Source organism: Ovis aries, chromosome 16 (assembly GCF_016772045.2).
Source record: "Ovis aries strain OAR_USU_Benz2616 breed Rambouillet chromosome 16, ARS-UI_Ramb_v3.0, whole genome shotgun sequence".
Taxonomy (NCBI): Eukaryota; Metazoa; Chordata; class Mammalia; order Artiodactyla; family Bovidae; genus Ovis; species Ovis aries.
The window spans coordinates 8,634,855-8,652,646 of record NC_056069.1 but is presented as its reverse complement, the minus strand read 5'-3'; the positions used below and the strand labels follow the sequence as shown (position 1 = coordinate 8,652,646).

Here is a 17,792-nt window from a genome sequence, read left to right as displayed (position 1 = left end):
ATCTGATCCTAAAACGGGTAAATGGCTTGAATGCACAACAACAGAAGGATTCCAGCCCACCCTGCAGGAACCAGGTGGGAAACACAGTTGACCTTTTCTTTCCCTCTTCTTTTTCTCACTTACGGTCATATTTATTTCACTTGGCTCTATTTTCACAACACTCTACACTGACTTGAGTCCTTTTTGGAATCATCAGTGGCAGCCAGGATGTGGAAAGCCAGAGCTGAGGGCACAGTGATGGGGTGAATACCGTCAGGTGGACATGGGCGAGGCTGGCAGGCAGGACCCGAACCCCGGCCCCTGGCTGCTGGGGGAGCGCCGGGCAGGGTCCCCTCATGCCTCCAGGGACACCCGCAGCACAGGTGCCTTCCTGAAGCTTGAGTGGCTGCAGACGGTGGTGGAGCAGAGGCAGAGAACACAGGGTGGCCACCTGCATGGCTCGTCTTTGAGATCCCGCCACAGTCCTGCGAGATGCCGAGAAATACTGGGAGACGTGTTTCAGAAGAAGCGAGTTGAGCTGGCATTCAAAGCCAACGGGACTCACCTTGCTCTCAGCAAGCATCTTGACCGTGACCTTCCCTTTCCTCTGTCTCTACCTTCTCTATGGATTTATCAGATCAACCTTCCTGAAGATTGTGGGGAAGGAGCCACAGATGGAAGACGAGGCAATAATATTCACTGACGGCCCTCCATGGGCCAGAAACTTCCTCCTTTTCCTTATTATAGACGAGGACACTGAGGCACAGAAAAGTTGTGTGCTTGCCCAAGGTCACACAGTGGCAAAGCCAAGATCTAAACTGAGTTCTGATTCATCCCTTTTTTATATGCTGGGGAGGAATGACTCATTCTTTAAGACCCAGGGAGCTGTAGGTATTTGATGGAGCCAACAGCAGATGCCAGGAAACAGGAGACCACTGCACTTCTGTGGACCTCTTATTATCCACACCTCCTCTAGTCTCTGCCCAGGGGCTGCCGCCTCTGTTGAAGGGTGTCTCTTTCTCCTTAACAGTGAGAATGCCTCCATCGATAACACCAAGTGGCAAATCCTCACTTTCATTCTCTCTCCAACAACTCCTTGTGTTCCACACTTCCGGTTCCAGCTAGCCACACTCAAGCTGAGCTGTTATCAGCCATGAAAAATCAACAGCACCCAGGCAATATTTATCCCAGGCAACGAAATGACTCTGCAAAAAAATTCATCTTTGCCCTGGGGGTCAGCTAAGGGGCCAAACTGAAATAATCAACTCAAGTTTGCCAAATCCCATCTCGGATATGGAGGACTTCCCTGGTGGCTCAGACAGTAAAAAAAATCTGCCTGCAATGCAGGAGACCCGGGTCAGTCCCCAGGTTGGGAAGATCCTCTGGAAGAGGAAATGGCAACCTACCTTTGTATTCTTGCCTGGGAAATCCCATGGACAGAGGAGCCTGGTGGGCTATAATCCAAGGGGTTGCAAACAGTCAGATACAACTGAAACAACTAACCCACATCAGACATAGCTCTCAGGCCCCTGGGTCAACAGCTAACACCAGGGTGGGGAGGAGGAAAATGCCCCAGGAACCTTGGTCTCCCCTGCCTACAGCAGCCTCTACAGGGTTAGGCCACTGGAGGAGGCCCAGCCCGGTTCAGAGGCATAGCCGGGAGTCCTGGGAATATGAGTTGAAACAAGGATCCAAGAAAGCACTCAAGAGCAAATTCCTGTACCCCAGGGGAGCCTCAGGAAATGTCAGGAATTGGAAGAGAGGAATGCATGCCTCTGGGTGCTCGGGTTAATCTGGAGCAGAACCAGAGGGCAACCAAAAAAGAAAAGAAAAACTAGAAGCTGGCAGACTTGACTGATGAACTGTATTTCTGCAATCTTGTGAATTCTGAAACATGAGCACACTGAATTCTAGTCTTGAGCCAATCACTAGTTCTGAGCTGTGCCCTGGGGAGGGTCAGGCGTCAGTCGGCCCCTTGCTTTCTGCCTGCCTGGAGCCCACAGTAGCCACATATGTACGTGTCAACTCTTCTAGAAGATAGATCCAACCCTGTTGATGTTCTAATGACCAGCACTGACAGACACAGGAAGCTGTTTCTTTCAGAATTCCTGAACTTCAGGACAATACATTCATTGCCTCCTCACTTTCTCCTCTCAGATGTCCAATGGACATCTCAAAGTTGTTGTTCAGTCACTAAGTCATGTCTGACTCTTTGCAATCCTGTGAACAGCAGCATTCCAGGCTTCCCTGTCCTTCACTATCTCCCAGAGATTGCTCAAACTCATGTCCATGGAGTCGATGGTGTTTCTGTCACCCCCTTCTCATCCTTGTCGCCCCCTTCTCATCCTCCCTCAATCTTTCCCAGCATCAGGGTCTTTTCCAATGAGTCAGCTCTTTGGCTCTTTACGTGACCAAAGTATAGGAGCTTCAGCTTTAGCATCAGTCCTTCCAAGGAATATTCAGGGTTGATTTCCTTTAGGATGACTGGTTTGATCTCCATGCAGTCCAAGAGACTCTCAAGAGTCTTCTCCAGCACCACAGTTTGAAAGCATCAATTTTCAAACCAATCTGTGAAGCCTCACTCTCAAACTGGCCTACCTGCCGCCTCAGTCAATGCCAGAACCATGTTTCCAGTTCTTCAGGTCAAAAATCTTTGGGTCAAAACCCATATCAGTCCATGGAAACTCTGCTGACTCTCTCTTTGAGGTGTATGAGACACATTCAGAATCTAATTGTGTTGATCACCTCCAAACAGTAACCACAGTCATCTCTCTCTTGGATTATTCATAATGGCCTCCTTAATGGTCTCTTCATGTCCACTTACTCCTCCCATGGCTATTCACACTTGGAATCCTATTTTCTTTTTTAAAATAAGTCAGATCAATCACACTCAGCTAAAAAACCTTGAAAAGGCTTCTCACCATGCTCAAAATATTTACAATGGGGAATTCTCTAGTGGTCTAGTGGTTAGAACACTATGCTTTCACTGCTGGGGGCCTGGGTTCAATCCCGGGTTAGGGAACTAAGATCTTGCAAGCTATACAGAGTGGCTGGCAGGGCGGGGCGGGGCGGGGCGGGGCGGGGCGGGGCGGGGTGTTGGGGGAAGTACTTACAAAGGCCTACCAAGCCTGACAAACTCTAGAGACAGGACAGACACACCTTTTCTCTCTGACATCCTCCTAGTCTCTCCCCCTTGCTTACCTGCTCAAACTACCCTGGTTTCTGGTTCTTCCTTGAATATGCTATGCCTGCTCCTGCCTCACTGCCTTTGTCCTTGCAGTTTCCTCTGCCTGAAGTGCTCTTCCCTTCTCCCCCCAAATACCTCCACATTTCTCTGTGACGGTTTTAAAATGTGTTCACAAATTCTTTGATACTCTCCCCTTCAAGAGGTGGGGCTTAATCCTTCTTTCCTTGACCTAGTGACTCAATTCTAAGGAACCGAATAAAGCAGAAGCAATGATGTGGAACTTCAGAGACTGTGTCATAAAAGGCACTACAGCGTCCTCCTCATTCATCCTCTCTCGAATCACGCCCCCCAGAGGAAGCCATCTGCCACATCCTGAGAACATTCAAGCAGTGCGGTGGAGAGAGGTTTACAGAGTGAAAAAGAGCCCTCCCCGCCACAGCCGCGGGAGACAGGCACCCTGGAAACAGATCCTCCAGCCCCAGTCACGCCTTTAGACGAGGTAGCCCCAGCAAACTGCTTGACCCCAGCCTCATGAGCGATCCCAAGCCAGAACCACGCCCTGCTAAGCTGTCCCCAGATTCCTGACCGTCAGAAATTAAGAGAGAGGATAAACCTTTTTGTTTAAACTCTGCCTTTGTAGATCATTTCTTATGCGATGATAGATATCAATAGGCTTGCTTTCTCATTCCCCTTAAGCTTTTGCTGCCATATCACTTTCTCAGACATGCCTTCCTTAACTACCCTATGAAACTGGAATCTCCCCAGAAATCCCCAATCTCCACTTGTGATTTCTTTTTCTCCACAGCACTTATCACCTTCTGCATGCCTGCTCAATCGCTCAGCAGTGTCCAACTCGATAGCATCCCCATGGATTGTAGCCCACCAGGCTCCTCTCTGTCCATGGGATTTTTCCCAGCAAGAATACTGGAGTGGGTTGCCATTTCCTCTTCCAGGGAAATTTCCCAACCCAGGGATGGAAGCCTCGTCTCCTGCACTGGCACTTTCTTTACCAGTGTGCCACCTGGGACCCCCATTCACCTTCTAGTACTCTGTGTAATTTCCACATTTCTTTCATTGCCTTTCTCCTCATTAAAAACACAAGTTCCACGAGGCAAAAGGATTTTGTATTTCTTATTGGCACATAGGCAGCACTCAATAAATATTTGCTGAACGAATAAATGGATGCATTCCTCAGCTTTACTCTCCATATTCACTTCCTGAATTCAAGATTCATCCATTTTTAAGGCTTGTCCTGATGCTATTTTTCTGAAGACTCATACTGGACTGATCTTTTTTCATACCGCATGGGCTGGAAAAGGCCACCAGGTTCTAGCTAGTGACAAGGTCATCCAATCTCCTAAGAACAGGTCTGCTACAAAGATAAGCACCTTGAAAGCTGGTGGATACGTCTTTCATACTTGACCGGTGATTGGTTTCCAAGGAGTTTAATTTAGTCAAACAGGCTCCAAAAGACACAAACAGTCCAAGCAGCAGACATCCCAAGTGGAGGCTAATCTGATTGTCCTTGGTGCCAGTACATTCAAATCTGTCATGTGTGGCCAGCCTGCAGTCATGTGGCACCGGAGGGGCAGCTGTATCAACAGGCCCCTCGCAGGCCCGCACACGACGGGGCCAGAGATTGAGTTTCAAATAAGGAAGAAGGAAAAAATGCGTAGGGGAAGGAGAAGGAAAGCCCCTTGTACAGAAAGGAGTTGCTAGCAGGCCTGTGTAGGGAGGCAGATCCTATAGTCAGGGCTGCGTTCTTAGAAAGCTGCCCGCCCCTGGTGTTGTGTAATCACCACTGCTGGTTATTTGCTCGTTAGCTGGGCGTGCTGGGAGGCCCTTCCAGCAGGTGGTAGAACCTGACACTTTGACCAGCTCCACCCGGACACAGGTTGCTGCAGCGTCCTTGGGAACAGTGTCAGTTTTGTTGTAATGATCAAAAAGCCACATAATGAAAAAGCCATTTTCTGAGTTTGTGGCATTGTGTGTCCTCTGGGTGACAGGCGTCCCCCGGGAGGACATCAGTACATCTGGTTCAGGCCCGTGCTCCCCGTTAACCAATCATGGAGGTCACTCTATATCTCTTAGGGCTGCGGTTCCTCAGCTGAAAAATGAACTTTTTAGCTCCCTTGTTGCCTGCAACCTTTCTGGAGTTGCTGGAGACACATAGCAGAGAACCCCACACAGGCTGTATGTAGGCGAAGTGGGTAACACAGAACCTGGCCCAGAGCAAGGGCTGATGATACTCAAGATAGCAATAATCTTCTGGCCCAGCAAACCCCTCCCACTGGACCCTGCCAGCCTTCCTCCCAGAGGCAGCCCTGTCTCACCCACCCAGCTCTCGGGCTGCAGAGCCCAGGTGGCCACCCTTCCCTATTGACCTCCCTCTCACTTCTGAGTGAGTCTCCCTCTCACTCCTGTAATCAGCTAAACCAACTCATTCTTTACTGCAGTGGAAAAGGGCTGGGGACAACTTGCTGTATTAGGCATGCAGGGGGCTTACTCTTTCAAAAGGTTAAGGCAATGGGTGTGAACTCTTGACTGGGTTTCAGAAGTGGACAGGACCCCAGAGAGGAGTGGCAGGGATGGGGAAGGGCTCAGGGCGCTCCCCTGTTTGAGCTTGACTCACCTTTCACAGCGCCCTGACCTCTGGTGTGGAAACTGGCACAGTTAATTCCGTGTCACGTGTTACACGGGGCAGGTTACAAATAGCACGGGGATTAGCAAACCCATCCAGAAACCGCCCGGTTCAAGGGCAAAGTTACCAGTTTAATTCCGGCAAGTCATTAGCGACTGAGAACCGGGAAGGGAGTTCGATGGCAAACAGCGACTGTGACCATACGTGAGTCTCCGAGCTAGGACGGAAGGCAGGGAGACCCTTGTCTCACACGCCAATGGAGCGCAGGTTCCTGTGACCTGGTGTCTTTATAACCTGCTTGTCCGGGCGCTCGCGGCGAGAGGCTTGCTCCACTGACCCCGGCCAAGATCTCCGGAGCGGCAGGAGGGCCACAGGCCACTGGGTGGACCGTCGCAGAGGGCGCAGCGGCGGGGCCCCGGCGACCCCTGCCTAGGCGGCGGTCAAGCCCAAGAGAGGGGCAGGAGCTGCCCTTTCCCCCCTCCCAGGCAAACTCTGGGCTCTCGGCCCTGAAGGGAACCGGCTCCTACACGCCGCCCGGATCGCGACCGTCGCCTGGTGACCTGGGACAGTCAGGAGAACCCCAACTTCCGCCCCCTGCCCGCGGGCCACCGGCCAGGGAGGTGGCGGCGGGGGCACTCCTCGCGGGTCCCCTGCGCGCACCGGCACGGACGCGGAGCCTCCCGGGCCCCAAAGCTGCCCCTCACGCTCCACCCCGGAGCCGGCGCGCCTCTGGCCCGCAAGGGCAGCACCCGGCGGCGGCCAGCTCCGGCCAGTCCGCCCGGCCCTGCCCGCGCCCCGCGCCGCTGCGCCCTCCGCGCACCGCCTCCTCGGTAAACACCGCGCGGCCCGCCCTCCGCGCCCCGACGCGCAGGTGGGAGAGCGCGGGGCCGCCGGGCGCCGGCCGGGCCGCGGGCGGGGGCGGGCGCCGCGCTCTGCCGGGCGCCCACGGCCCGTGCTGCCAGCCGATTGCCGGCGCAGGCAGCGCGCTCGCAGGACGAGCCTCAGGTAAGCTCCCCGGGCCCCGCGCTCCTCCGCACCCCTGGGGACCGCGCTCTGCGGCCGCGGGGCGAGCGCTGAGTTTAGCGTCCAGGTGGGGTGCGGGGAGCGGCGCCGCGCGGAGCAGCCGCGCTAGACCTGCTCCCGCGGGAGCTCTGGCTCCTGAAACCCACAGAGCTCTTTCCCAAGAAGGGCTTTGCCTCTCTTTGCGTCAGCCCCCAAACACAGCGCTTTGGAAGTGGTGACCCACTGCTCATTTGGAAATGTCCTTTGGCAAACTGATTTCGCTTTGGGGAAATGAAGTGTAGGCTGGTATTTGGGAAAGGGTTACTTTCCTATTACTGCAGATATCTGTGCCACTGTGTGAGCGCATCCGTGGTCGGGGGTGACGGGCAGAGAGACGGACGAACTACTCACATACTAATTTGCATGGGGGATTAACTACCTATGCCAAGTAGTTGGTCCATTAGTCCATGGAAAGGAAGCTGCTGCTGCTGCTAAGTCACTTCAGCCGTGTCCGACTCTGTGTGACCCCATTGACGGAAGCTACACATCCAAATTTAGGCTTTACTAGTATTTGGGAATTTTCCTTAAGGCAGTTGAAGCCTTGTGACTCACATCAAAGTCAAAACACCACCCTACAATGAATTGATAGGGCTTTGTAGCACAGAGTCACCCTTCACCTCTATCTCCAGACCAGCAAAAGATATTACAGGATTCAGAATCTTTTTTTAAATTAGTGCAATACTTTCCGTGTTTGTTTCAGCTTAATTTCATTTTCATAAATATAGTTTGTCCAAGTGTAAAGCACAAACTTGTTTCCCACTTCTATTTCCCTCTCTCTCCAACTTCCTTCTGATTTTATCTTATTTATTCCTGGAAAAGCACTTCCTAGAATAAGATCAGCTGTTTCCTTTCTTTACTGAAACTGCCGCTATTTGCGCATGATTTGTGTTTGTCAAGATGGCCTTGGCTCTAGCGACTCAGTCTCTAGCTCTTTCATGGGGTCATGGATACAAGTGGCATAAAATATTTCTCAAGTTTTCTTTCTTTGAGTAAGTGAATATGTTCTTCACACTGGGGTTGTCTTATTGAGTGCCCTAACTGGAAGGGTCCTGGAAAAATATTCCATTCATTAGCGTAAGACAAGGTAACTGGCTGATAAAGTCAGTCTGTATAAAGTAGACAACTCTTGACCCACTGCTTGGGGGTACATTTAATATAGAAGACCCTTGAAGTACAGGGCTCGGGTGGTCTTGTGGAAGGTGCTTTCCCACTTGATTTCATGGATACTCTTTCAGAGTCAAAGTTCTGTCACTGTTTAGTGTTTTGCAACTGGTGATTTTTATCAGCTGCATATTTTTAATGGGGCCCAAACTTCTTGTGGAAGTGGGTGGCACCATGAAGGAAGGGAAGCAGGAGGCCGCCTGCCCGCCTGGGGGACAAGGTGCCACGTGACCTGCTGTGCCAGACCCCCCCAAGTCATCCGAGACCCAGTAACCAGACCGCCAGATTTCAGGGCAGCCCCAGGGTGTGCCTGTTTGAGGTCTCAAGACTCACATTTTGACAGAATTAACTTAAAATCTCCCAAACTCACTGTGTTCCTGAACCGCCTTCACCTTTAGTTGAAACTGTTGAACTTGGGTCTTCTGTAGATGGAGCCTTAGAATAAAGCCAGGAATGGAAAGTTGCTGCAGTCTAAAACAGGAAATGGAAAGTTAGTTATTGAAGGAGAAAATTTACCCACTTGGAAATGCTCAGAGCAGCTGTGATGAAATGTGGGATGTCAATAAATCAAAACAATCCGTGTGGTTCTTCCTTCACTTACTTACCATTGTGTGTGTGTGTGTGTGTGTGTGTGTGTGTGTGCGCGTGTCTGTTTGGCCCGGGGAAGTGAGTACATAAGGCTATAACAGGAAAAGCCACACCCAGTTACTTTTGTTGTATGGCTTTTGAGTTTTCAAGATACTCTTGGGTGCATGGTAAATGCATTTCCCCTTCTGACATATCTTTATAAAATTACATATTCAGGAGTTTCTGAATGCCAGCTCCTCTGACTCATGAACCAACTCATTGTTCTACAGTGTATCAGTTGCACAAAGTTGTTCCTTATGATTTTATCCTAGTGTGATTTTGGGAAAAGAACAGGGCGGGTCAGGAACACCTGCAGCCCTTTTATAATTTGGTGTTTGGGTATGTCTGCAGAGCTGCTGAACACACACATCCCACCCACCTCAGGCAAGGGGCCTCTCCTGGCCATGTCTCCTGCAGCTGCTGCCGAACCAGACGGGGTCCAGGGAGACAGGCATGTCAGCAAGCTCATTTTCTTCCTTTTTGTCATCGGTGCCATCCTGCTGTGCGTGGGAGTCTTGCTCTCCATCTTTGGGTTCCAGGCGTGCCAGTACGAAACCTTCCCAGACTGCAGCATGGTGCTGAAGATCGCCGGACCCGCGTGTGCCGTGGTTGGACTCGGGGCTGTGATCCTGGCCCGCTCCCGGGCACGACTTCAGCAAACTGAGGAGCGCCTGCGAGGCAACAACCAGAGGGACTCCGACCGACCCTTCCTCTGTGGGGAGAGCCGCCAGTTTGTCCAGTGTCTCATCTTTGGGTTTCTGTTCCTGACGAGCGGTATGCTCATCAGTGTACTGGGCATTTGGGTACCTGGGTGCAGCTCAAACTGGATGCAGGAACCGCTGAATGAGACAGACACAGCTGACTCAGAGCCCCAGATCTGTGGATTCCTGTCCCTTCAGATCTTGGGTCCCTTGATTGTGCTTGTGGGATTGTGTTTCTTCGTGGTCGCCCATGTTAAGAAGAGAAACGATTTGAATGGGGCCCAGGATGCTTCTGAAAGTGAAGAGAGACAAACCCAGAGCCTGGAGCCCATCCAGGTGACTGTAGGTGGGTCGCTGTCTTTGCTTTGCTTGTTCATATCTCTGTGGCTGCAGCATCAAGGCTGCTCTTGGGTCTGGCCTAAATTCTCTCTCTTCGTCTCTGTCCTCTCTCTGTCTGTCCTTCTCTCTCACACACACACAGATGCACACAGACATAGTTCTGCCTCTGTCATTATCCCCATAAGAATCCCTCAGCACAGCCTTTCCTCCCAGCAATACCCTATTATCTAACAAAAGCATCAGGACATTGAGTTGTGACCTTGACTGAGGTTGCAGGGCAAATAAAGAGGACAGTGAGAGGTCTTGAGGCTACCCTGGGAGCCTTCTGTCACCTAAGGGACCTGCCACGTGGCCCTGCTTCCTTTCCCCTGTTATTCTCACAGCAAACTCTTATGGTACTTCTGGTTGTTGAAAACATGGGTTCTCATCACTGGTTATCCTTGACTGGCTGCCCTTGGAAGTCCTTAAGTTCTCCTGGCCTTACTTTGTGTGTCTGTAAAATGAACACTCCACTTCGGAGTTTCCTGGCAGCACTGACATTCTAGGATTCTGAGTCTGTTGCAAGTCCATTGGTCTTCCACGTTTTGCAGGAGTCTTCTGTACTGCTGTCCACCTTACTCATCTTCTGTAATTTTGTCCTTGACTTCAGGGTCAGGGCTTCCCTGGTGGCTCAGATGGTAAAGCGTCTGTCTACAATGCGGGAGACCTCGGTTCAATCCCTGGGTTGGGAAGATCCCCTGGAGAAGGAAATGGCAATCCACTCCAGTACTATTGCTTGGAAAATCTCATGGACAGAGGAGCCTGGTAGGCTACAGTCCATAGGGTCATAGAGTCGGACACGACTGAGCGACTTCACTCTCACTTTCTTTCAGGGTCTGGGCAAAGTTTGGGAGCTGGGGCATAGATACAGATGAAATGTGACTGCCCTGGTCACTTCTTTCCCCTATGGGGTACCCAGAGGTTCCCTTTCGGTCCCCCTGCAGAAGACCTGCGTCACCATGGCCCAGAGTCAGGCCCCCACAGAACCACATTAGGAGCTCTGGTCTCACGTTCACACAGAAAGAAAAGCCCCCATCGCTGCTTATTTTTGCAAATCGCTGTTTTATTTCAGCCTCCCACCCTGAAGGCACAGCCTTAACATCTGAAAGGCTGGGTGGGCAAAGGGGATTACAGAGCAGAAACTGGAGGAAACAGGGAAGAAGTGAGCTGTTTCTCGTGGGTGAGGCTGTCTGTTGAGCCGGCAGTTCTCACTGGGGGGATTCCCAGAGCTGTGGGCCTTGCATGGTATTGGCCTCAGAGAGGAAGGGAAGATGGATTTATAGATGATCATTGTGTTCGGTCAGGGTTGAAGCTCCCAGCTTACTTAATTGTGCGTTTATATACTTACGGTGACATCAACACTAGTTATTTGTTAATAATAGCTAACACACATGTAGAGCTTATTCTTGGGCCAAATAAGGATCTAAGTGTTTTAGTGTGCGCTGTTTAAGAACCTGTTATGTGAAATTCATCCATGCCTTCAACAGGCCACTGTGGCAGATACTCAGTGTCTCCATGTAAAAGATGAAGAAATCAAGCCTCAGGGATCCCAAGTAATTGGCCTAAGGTCACAAACTAGCAGGTGGCAGAGCCAGGATCCTAACTGAGTCGGTGGGCACGCATGTGCTCACATAGGCCCTCCCAGGACACTTGCTATAATTCTGTTTCTGCAGGCTTCATCCTTCACCTGGTGTCCTGAGTCACTGTTAAATGATGAAAAGGCTCACCCAATATTATAGATGCTCTTAGTTCTTCTGGGGAACACAGTGCAGGCCAAGTAAATGTACTCGTGGGATGCTCATGTTCTTTCACTTAGGTGGGGGCGTATTGAGTGTGCCCTTTGGGTTTACTATCAGGAAGTTTGGGGGTGCAGCCTTACTCCTGGTGACTGGAATCAGGGGAACTGGGGGCTGGAGCAGGGGTGCGGTGGCTCCTGAGCATTTCTATCCTAATGTTGGCACTGAAGAGTTTAAAATCTTTTCCATATAACCATTTAAGTCCTATCAAATTTGTGAAAGTCTGGCACTGTAATTCACTGTCTTTCTCTCCTTTGATATTATGGAATAGGGTTTACATCTTTAGAAATCATGCCTTTTAGCACAATTGTTAAGACTGGATGTTGTTTGTCAATGGTCAGTTCTGCCTTACGAGGGAAATTGAAGGTGATATGAGGCAAATCTTATCTAAGTGCCAGAATTCAGCTCTTCCCAGAATAGAAGACAGAGTAGATAAATCAAGATGCATGGTATGCGTGTTGTGGGCACACCCAGTGTTGGACCATGGATACACAAGCAGATGACCGGTCAACCCACAGAGGACATCAAGTCCTGCAGGAGAAACCCCATAGTGAAAGGGAGCCAGGAGTTTCCCAGGGAGAGCAAGGAGGGCTGGGCGCAGACCTGGCAGAGGATGGGTAAGCCTCGAAAATGGCTGGAGGCGGAGTACTTCCTTCTCTGTCTTTGATAGGTGATTGGCCTGCTTTGGAGGCTTTGTCTTGCAGTGTATAATTAAAGTGAACACTCAACCTACTTTCCTCCGACCTACCAAGACCTTCTGAAAAAATTAAATGAGAATCCCAAGACAACCACTATTGTTTTTTGAGCTTCAGTTAGCCACACATATTTTAAGCTCCAGTTGCCATCTCCTTGCAGAAGAAGAGATGGAGTTTATGCATTTTCTGCAGGGGAGGCATTTGAGGCAACAAGGGGGAGAGTGGAGCCACTGGCCAGACGGCCAGTTGGGAGTGTTTTCAGACATTCAAACAGGCGCCACTTACTGGTGGGTGGGGAGAAAGTCCCTCTGAGGGTGTGTGACTTCTGAGAGAGCTTGTTCCATGCGCGGCACCATCTTAACCCCTCACATGAATCTGGTCCTCCTATCTGTCCTCTGAGGCAGCTGAAGTTACTGCCTGCAGTTTACAGATGTGGGCTGGGACCTGGAGAGGACAAAGGGCTTGTTTGGGCCACGTCAGGTAGCAACTGGCGAGTGGAACCCCGGTTGCTTTCGAGAACCCTGCGAGCATCAGGATTGCCACCAATAGAAACCAGTGTCCTCCCTGAAGGGAAGTAAAGTCCTCTCCTCCTTCCTTCTTCCTGAGCTGTCATGTGGAGTGGCCAGCTTAGCAGAGGCTGCCCTCAGACCTCTTCATAGTGGTGCCGCCACGTCTAGAAGGTTCTGGGCAACTCATCTAGTACATTCTGATTTGGAATCTGAGCTTGTATGTGGTTGCCTGTTCCCCTCCCCAAAACACAGGAATGTATTCTGGAGTGAACAGTAGCAACAAAAAATGCAGGGGGCGAAAAACCCTAGCTTTGCTTTGAGTTTGACTTTCTTTGATAAAGCTTGGAAGAAACGTTGGTAGATAAAAAACTCAGCAAGAATGGAAACCACATTTGTGGAAATAGGGCTGAGGGCCTATACTGTGGCTGTGCCGTCATTTGTCCAGAGGCTGAAACTGCATTTGAGCAGCAGAGGCGCTTTACCCAACAGCTGACTTTTGAAGAATTAAAACTGTAAGTTGGAAATAAGAAAAACTTGACAGCAGGGGACATCCCAGGGGAGATAAGGAACATTGTTAGCAAACACTCACCAGAAACGCTTTAGCTGAGACTTGCTATGAAATGTAGGCTCAGTTTTTTTTAATATGGTAAACAGATATAACCTACAATTTACCAATTTAATCATTTTTAAATGTATAGTGGCATTTGGTCCATTCACCGTGTTGTACAACCAGCCATCACCATTATCAATTCCTGGAGGCTTTTTCATCATCCTGAACAGAATCTCTGCCTCCGTTAAATTCTGACTCTATTGCCCTCACCTCCAGGTCCTTAGTGACCTCTATTCTCTGCCTCTGTACATTTGAGAGGCCCACTTTTCAATTCTGGTGTTCTGACTTTGCTATAGATGGGCCAAATGTATAATTAATGTCTTTAGCTCTTGCTCATTTGCTTACATTTATTACCCATCCATCTTCAACAAAATGTTGTGTTTCCTTAGGTGATGCCGTGATCATATTCCCACCCCCTCCGCCACCTTACTTTCCTGAGTCTTCAGCCTCTGCAGCTGCCCGGAGTCCTGGGACTGACGGTTTGCTTCCAGATGAAAGTCCACCTTCATATTACAGTATCTTTCACTCTGGGTAAGATTCTCCCTTTGAACTGGAAGTGTAGAAGCATTGGCCCTTTTCAGGCCTGTGCCTGGCTTCAGGCCAGGTCAGCTTTATGGTGTGACACAGGTGTAACCATCAAGGAGGAGTATCCATTTTGCTGACGTGATGTCAGAGTTATCATCTTAACATTCACAGTGCCTTCCAGGAAACTCAGGCTAGCACATAAGTTAAAAATTATAAGAGTGCTTACGCCAGGCTCATGTGAAGCCTTCTCCAGGCATCTGTATGCACTTGTGGCAGAACTGGGTCTCAAAATGCTGAGCCACCTGTCAGCCAGCCTGAGTGCTGGACCAGAACTCGGGAGGCCCCTGCTAAGTTAGGCTGCTGTGGACTGTGGGAGGTGTGGGGGTCCCAGGAGACCCCCAGCATGTACAGAGGTTCTGATATCTAATGGGGATACTTGAGTGACTGACTGAAATCAGCCTGCACCCTGCCTTGAGCATGCCAGTCTTTTCCCCTCAATTTTCAGTTGTTCCCTGGGCCTCAGAATCTTCTCAGATTGATTGAAGAGAAATGGTAGACTCCCATCTACATCCCCCAGGCTTCCCATATGTCACAAATTAGGAGGCCTGCCTGGAGTCACATTAAACAGTGTAAATGTGAGTGTTTTTCCTTGAGGCAGAGGGATGCCACTGAAGGCTAAGGAGTTGCAGCAACGGAAGGTGAGCAGTGGTTAGCTCCGCTCCAGCTGCGGAAAGGCTGAGGGCGGCCAGACCAGTTAGGAGGCTGACTCATGATCATGGACAGGCTGGAGGTAACAGGAGCCTGGGACTGGTGATCAGAAAGGGAGGAGCAGGACTTCTTGGTGGTCTAGTGGTTAAGACTCTGTGCTTCCACTGCAGGGGTTGTGGGTTCGATCCCTGGTCAAGGAGCCAAGATTCCCACATGCCATGTGCTGTGGCCAAATTGAATAAAATGATAGAGCATTCATTAAAAAAAAAGGGGGGGGAGTATGGGAGGGAGTCTGTGGTGGAGGATGATGGGAAAATCAGAGGTTGTGATGTCAAGGGTGAGAGACAGGGACAGGGAAGGTCCCTAACTGAGGAGGATGGGAATGGGCTCGTATAATCAGGAGAAGAGAATGAGCTGGCTTGTAGTGGAAGGAGAGCAAGGCGTGGGCCTTGGAGGGAGACTGGACGGGCCAGAGCTTGGAGGGAACTGAGGTCCTGGAGATGGACTGGAAAGAGGCAGCTGAAACCAAGAGGTCAGAATCATCAGGGACCTGTGGAGAATCCACGGGCAGGGAAGGTATGAAAGCAAGGAGTTCTGGGAAATGCCAGGGCTGGGGAAGGCACTGTACCTTCCCAGACGGGAACCCAGGGAGTAGGAAGTGAAGGCAGGATCACTGGAAAATCTCCCAGGACAGAGCAGCCCTCAGTGAAAACTGACTTTTGAGACATGCATTTTTTAAAGGCAGAGAGAAGCGAGACCCAAGAGATTGCTAGGGACCTGAGCATGCTAGGGATGAGTGCTGCCTCACCTGGTCATTCATGTTTTAGGATACACAGTTTAGTGTTCCAGACTGGGTGGTGAGCTGGAGATCCGACCAGGGGTGAATGCAGGAGTTGACCTGTGTAGATGAAAGGGAGGTTAAGTTCTGGAATTTGGAGAATTCTGTTTGTGAATTTTTGTATTCTTTTCTCCAGTGATGAATTTCACAGAGATAAATAGATACATGTCTATTACTTTTTCTAAAAACGACTCCTGCTACCATGCCAGAACCTGGCTTTCCTTCCATTTCCTTATATCATTCTCATAGTTACTTAGAAAGTAAACATTGTCATCACCCCCATTTTACAGATGAGAAAGCTGAGGCTTAGAGATCAGACAGCTCAAAAGCAGCAGGGTGGAAATTTAGATGCAGGTCTGCCCTTTGCTGGAGCCCCCTCCAGTAACCAGTATGCCTTCCCAACTCCCTTCAAGTTTCTGGCTTCATGATTTAATTTTCTGTTTGCATAAGTTTGTCTCCCTTATGTTAGCTGTCTCCAGATGAAATAGCAGAGAGGAGTAGCTGTGTGTGCGCATGTTCTTTTTGGAAGGCATCTATATGTTTGTGTGAATAGTGGCTCAGATGGTAAAGCGTCTGCCTACAAGACGGGAGACCTGGGTTCGATCCCTGGGTAGGGACGATCCCCTGGAGAAGGAAATGGCACCCAGCTCCAGTAGTCTTGCTTGGAAAATCCCATGGACGAAGGAGCCTGGTAGGCTGCAGTCCACAGGGTCACAAAGAGTCGGATGTGACCGAGCAACTCCACTTCACTATATGTTTGTACCCTTTGTCTTTTCAATGACAAGGGGAACGACAACAGGAGTGAAACTGTCTTAATATTACAATCAGCTCTAAGGACAGTAAGGGGTAAGAAATTAAAACATATCTATGCAAAATATATATGGGAAGAAATTAGTCTGGAAGCCCTTGCAAATACTTCCAAATGCATCTAATTAAACATGTGAAAAGCACCTGGTATTTGAGCGTGATGACTGATTCCCTCTTCTCCCGTTCCTGTTCCCTCTTCTTTATAGGTCCCAAACTCCTGAGGGCCAAGGCGCGGCCTCTGAGAGAGATTGTGAATCGATATATACTATTTCTGGGACCGCTTCATCCTCTGAGCCCTCCCACACTCTCCATCTCTTATCTGAACTGCCTCCCAGATACGAAGAAAAAGAAACTGCTGCAACCACATCCTTGTCTCCATCTTCTGAGCCTTCCCCACCATGAACCGTGGACTCGAGTTTAATTTTATATAGAATCAATCACTTTTTTATTTAATTTGTTTTCTAATAAAAAAATACAGTAGCATCAGCTGTGTCCTGACTTCTTGGTATAGCATCAAAATCAGTAACAAACCTTCCAGATTAAGCCGTCAGTGCCTTAGACCGTGGGAGAGGCAGGGTACCTCCAGATGGGAACTTAAGCAGGTTCCCTCACTGAGACCTACTATTCCGGGAGATTGGTGGGGTCATTTGTACTGGTGCGTGGAGAGACAGAGGCTCAGAGAGGCTGATGAACTTATTCAAGGTCACATTACTTCTCAATGGTGAGGTTAGATGTTGAACCCACCTAGCTGGTTTCTGAAAGCCAGGTGGATATCTCTACCCTGTGCTGTCAAAGGCCAACCAAAAGCAGTGGTTAATGTTTAGCTTGGCCCATTGGGTTTCCAATGTTAATTGCTTCTGGGGCAGGGAAACCAGATTACTCTCCTATTTATTATTTCTTCCTCTTCTTCCCTCTCCTCTTTCTTCCTCCTCTTCCTATTCCTTTTTTCTTTTTTTTCATTTTGAAAGAAGGTAGTTAGGGTAACTAGGTAATCTACACTGGGGCAGTTACCAACACACTGATGCCTGAAATCCTTCTTACAATGATGTGACATTTTGGAGAAGAAATTTCTTGGGACATTTTGGTAACTAGATTCCCCCATAAAGATTCAGGAAGGATGTGTCTTTCTGTATTATAAGGTGCCCAACTGTCTGCACCACCAGCTTTTATTCTTATAAGTCTACTGCTGAACAAAAACACTTGTAGAGTTGGGTACTATAATAGATATTTATTCTAGATATAAACCTTAATAATCACTAAATATTATCGATTTAACCTGGGAAAAACTTATTTTTAGAATTGAAAATTTGTAGGAACTTAGCATTTTTGTTAACAAAATTTGATGTAGCAATGATGTGAACTTTTTATGCCTTTTACCAAAAGCCCTTTTTACCATAATCCCCATAAAAAATCAGTATTATCCAATATTTAAGTGCCTGAAAGCAGAATTTAAGGCGTTAATGCTTCAATAGTTTAACTGAAGTAATGACTGATTTCATGGGAATTGCCACTGCGATAAATCAGGAGTAACAGTCTGTACCAGCAGGACCGACCTATTTCTAAACTGA

General features: G+C 49.3%; 1 protein-coding gene across 3 annotated transcripts; it reads left to right on the top strand.

Moving 5' to 3' along the window:
• The first annotated feature begins 5,904 nt into the window (after nucleotides 1-5,904).
• Nucleotides 5,905-16,707, top strand: TMEM171 (transmembrane protein 171). Of its 3 annotated transcripts, none has more exons than XM_012096771.4 (4): nucleotides 5,905-6,011; nucleotides 9,009-9,704; nucleotides 13,736-13,877; nucleotides 16,431-16,707. In XM_012096771.4, the coding sequence occupies exons 2-4, from the start codon at nucleotides 9,062-9,064 to the stop codon at nucleotides 16,624-16,626; spliced, it is 981 nt and encodes a 326-aa protein (XP_011952161.1). In that variant the 5' UTR covers nucleotides 5,905-6,011; nucleotides 9,009-9,061; the 3' UTR covers nucleotides 16,627-16,707. The 3 variants fall into 3 exon arrangements, with proteins under 3 accessions (XP_011952161.1, XP_014956737.1, XP_027835813.1); XM_015101251.4 differs by lacking the exon at nucleotides 5,905-6,011 and adding an exon at nucleotides 6,670-6,812; XM_027980012.2 differs by lacking the exon at nucleotides 5,905-6,011 and having other exon boundaries at nucleotides 6,772-9,704.
• The last annotated feature ends 1,085 nt before the right edge of the window (nucleotides 16,708-17,792 follow it).

Bases quoted from the DNA above. Each gene is read 5' to 3' on its own strand.
- TMEM171 (XM_027980012.2), top strand. From the start codon at position 8,999: ATGTCTGCAGAGCTGCTGAACACACACATCCCACCCACCTCAGGCAAG. The intron at 9,705-13,735 runs GTGGGTCGCTGT...GTGTTTCCTTAG, and splicing joins GCCCATCCAGGTGACTGTAG to GTGATGCCGTGATCATATTC. The intron at 13,878-16,430 runs GTAAGATTCTCC...TCTTCTTTATAG, and splicing joins TACAGTATCTTTCACTCTGG to GTCCCAAACTCCTGAGGGCC.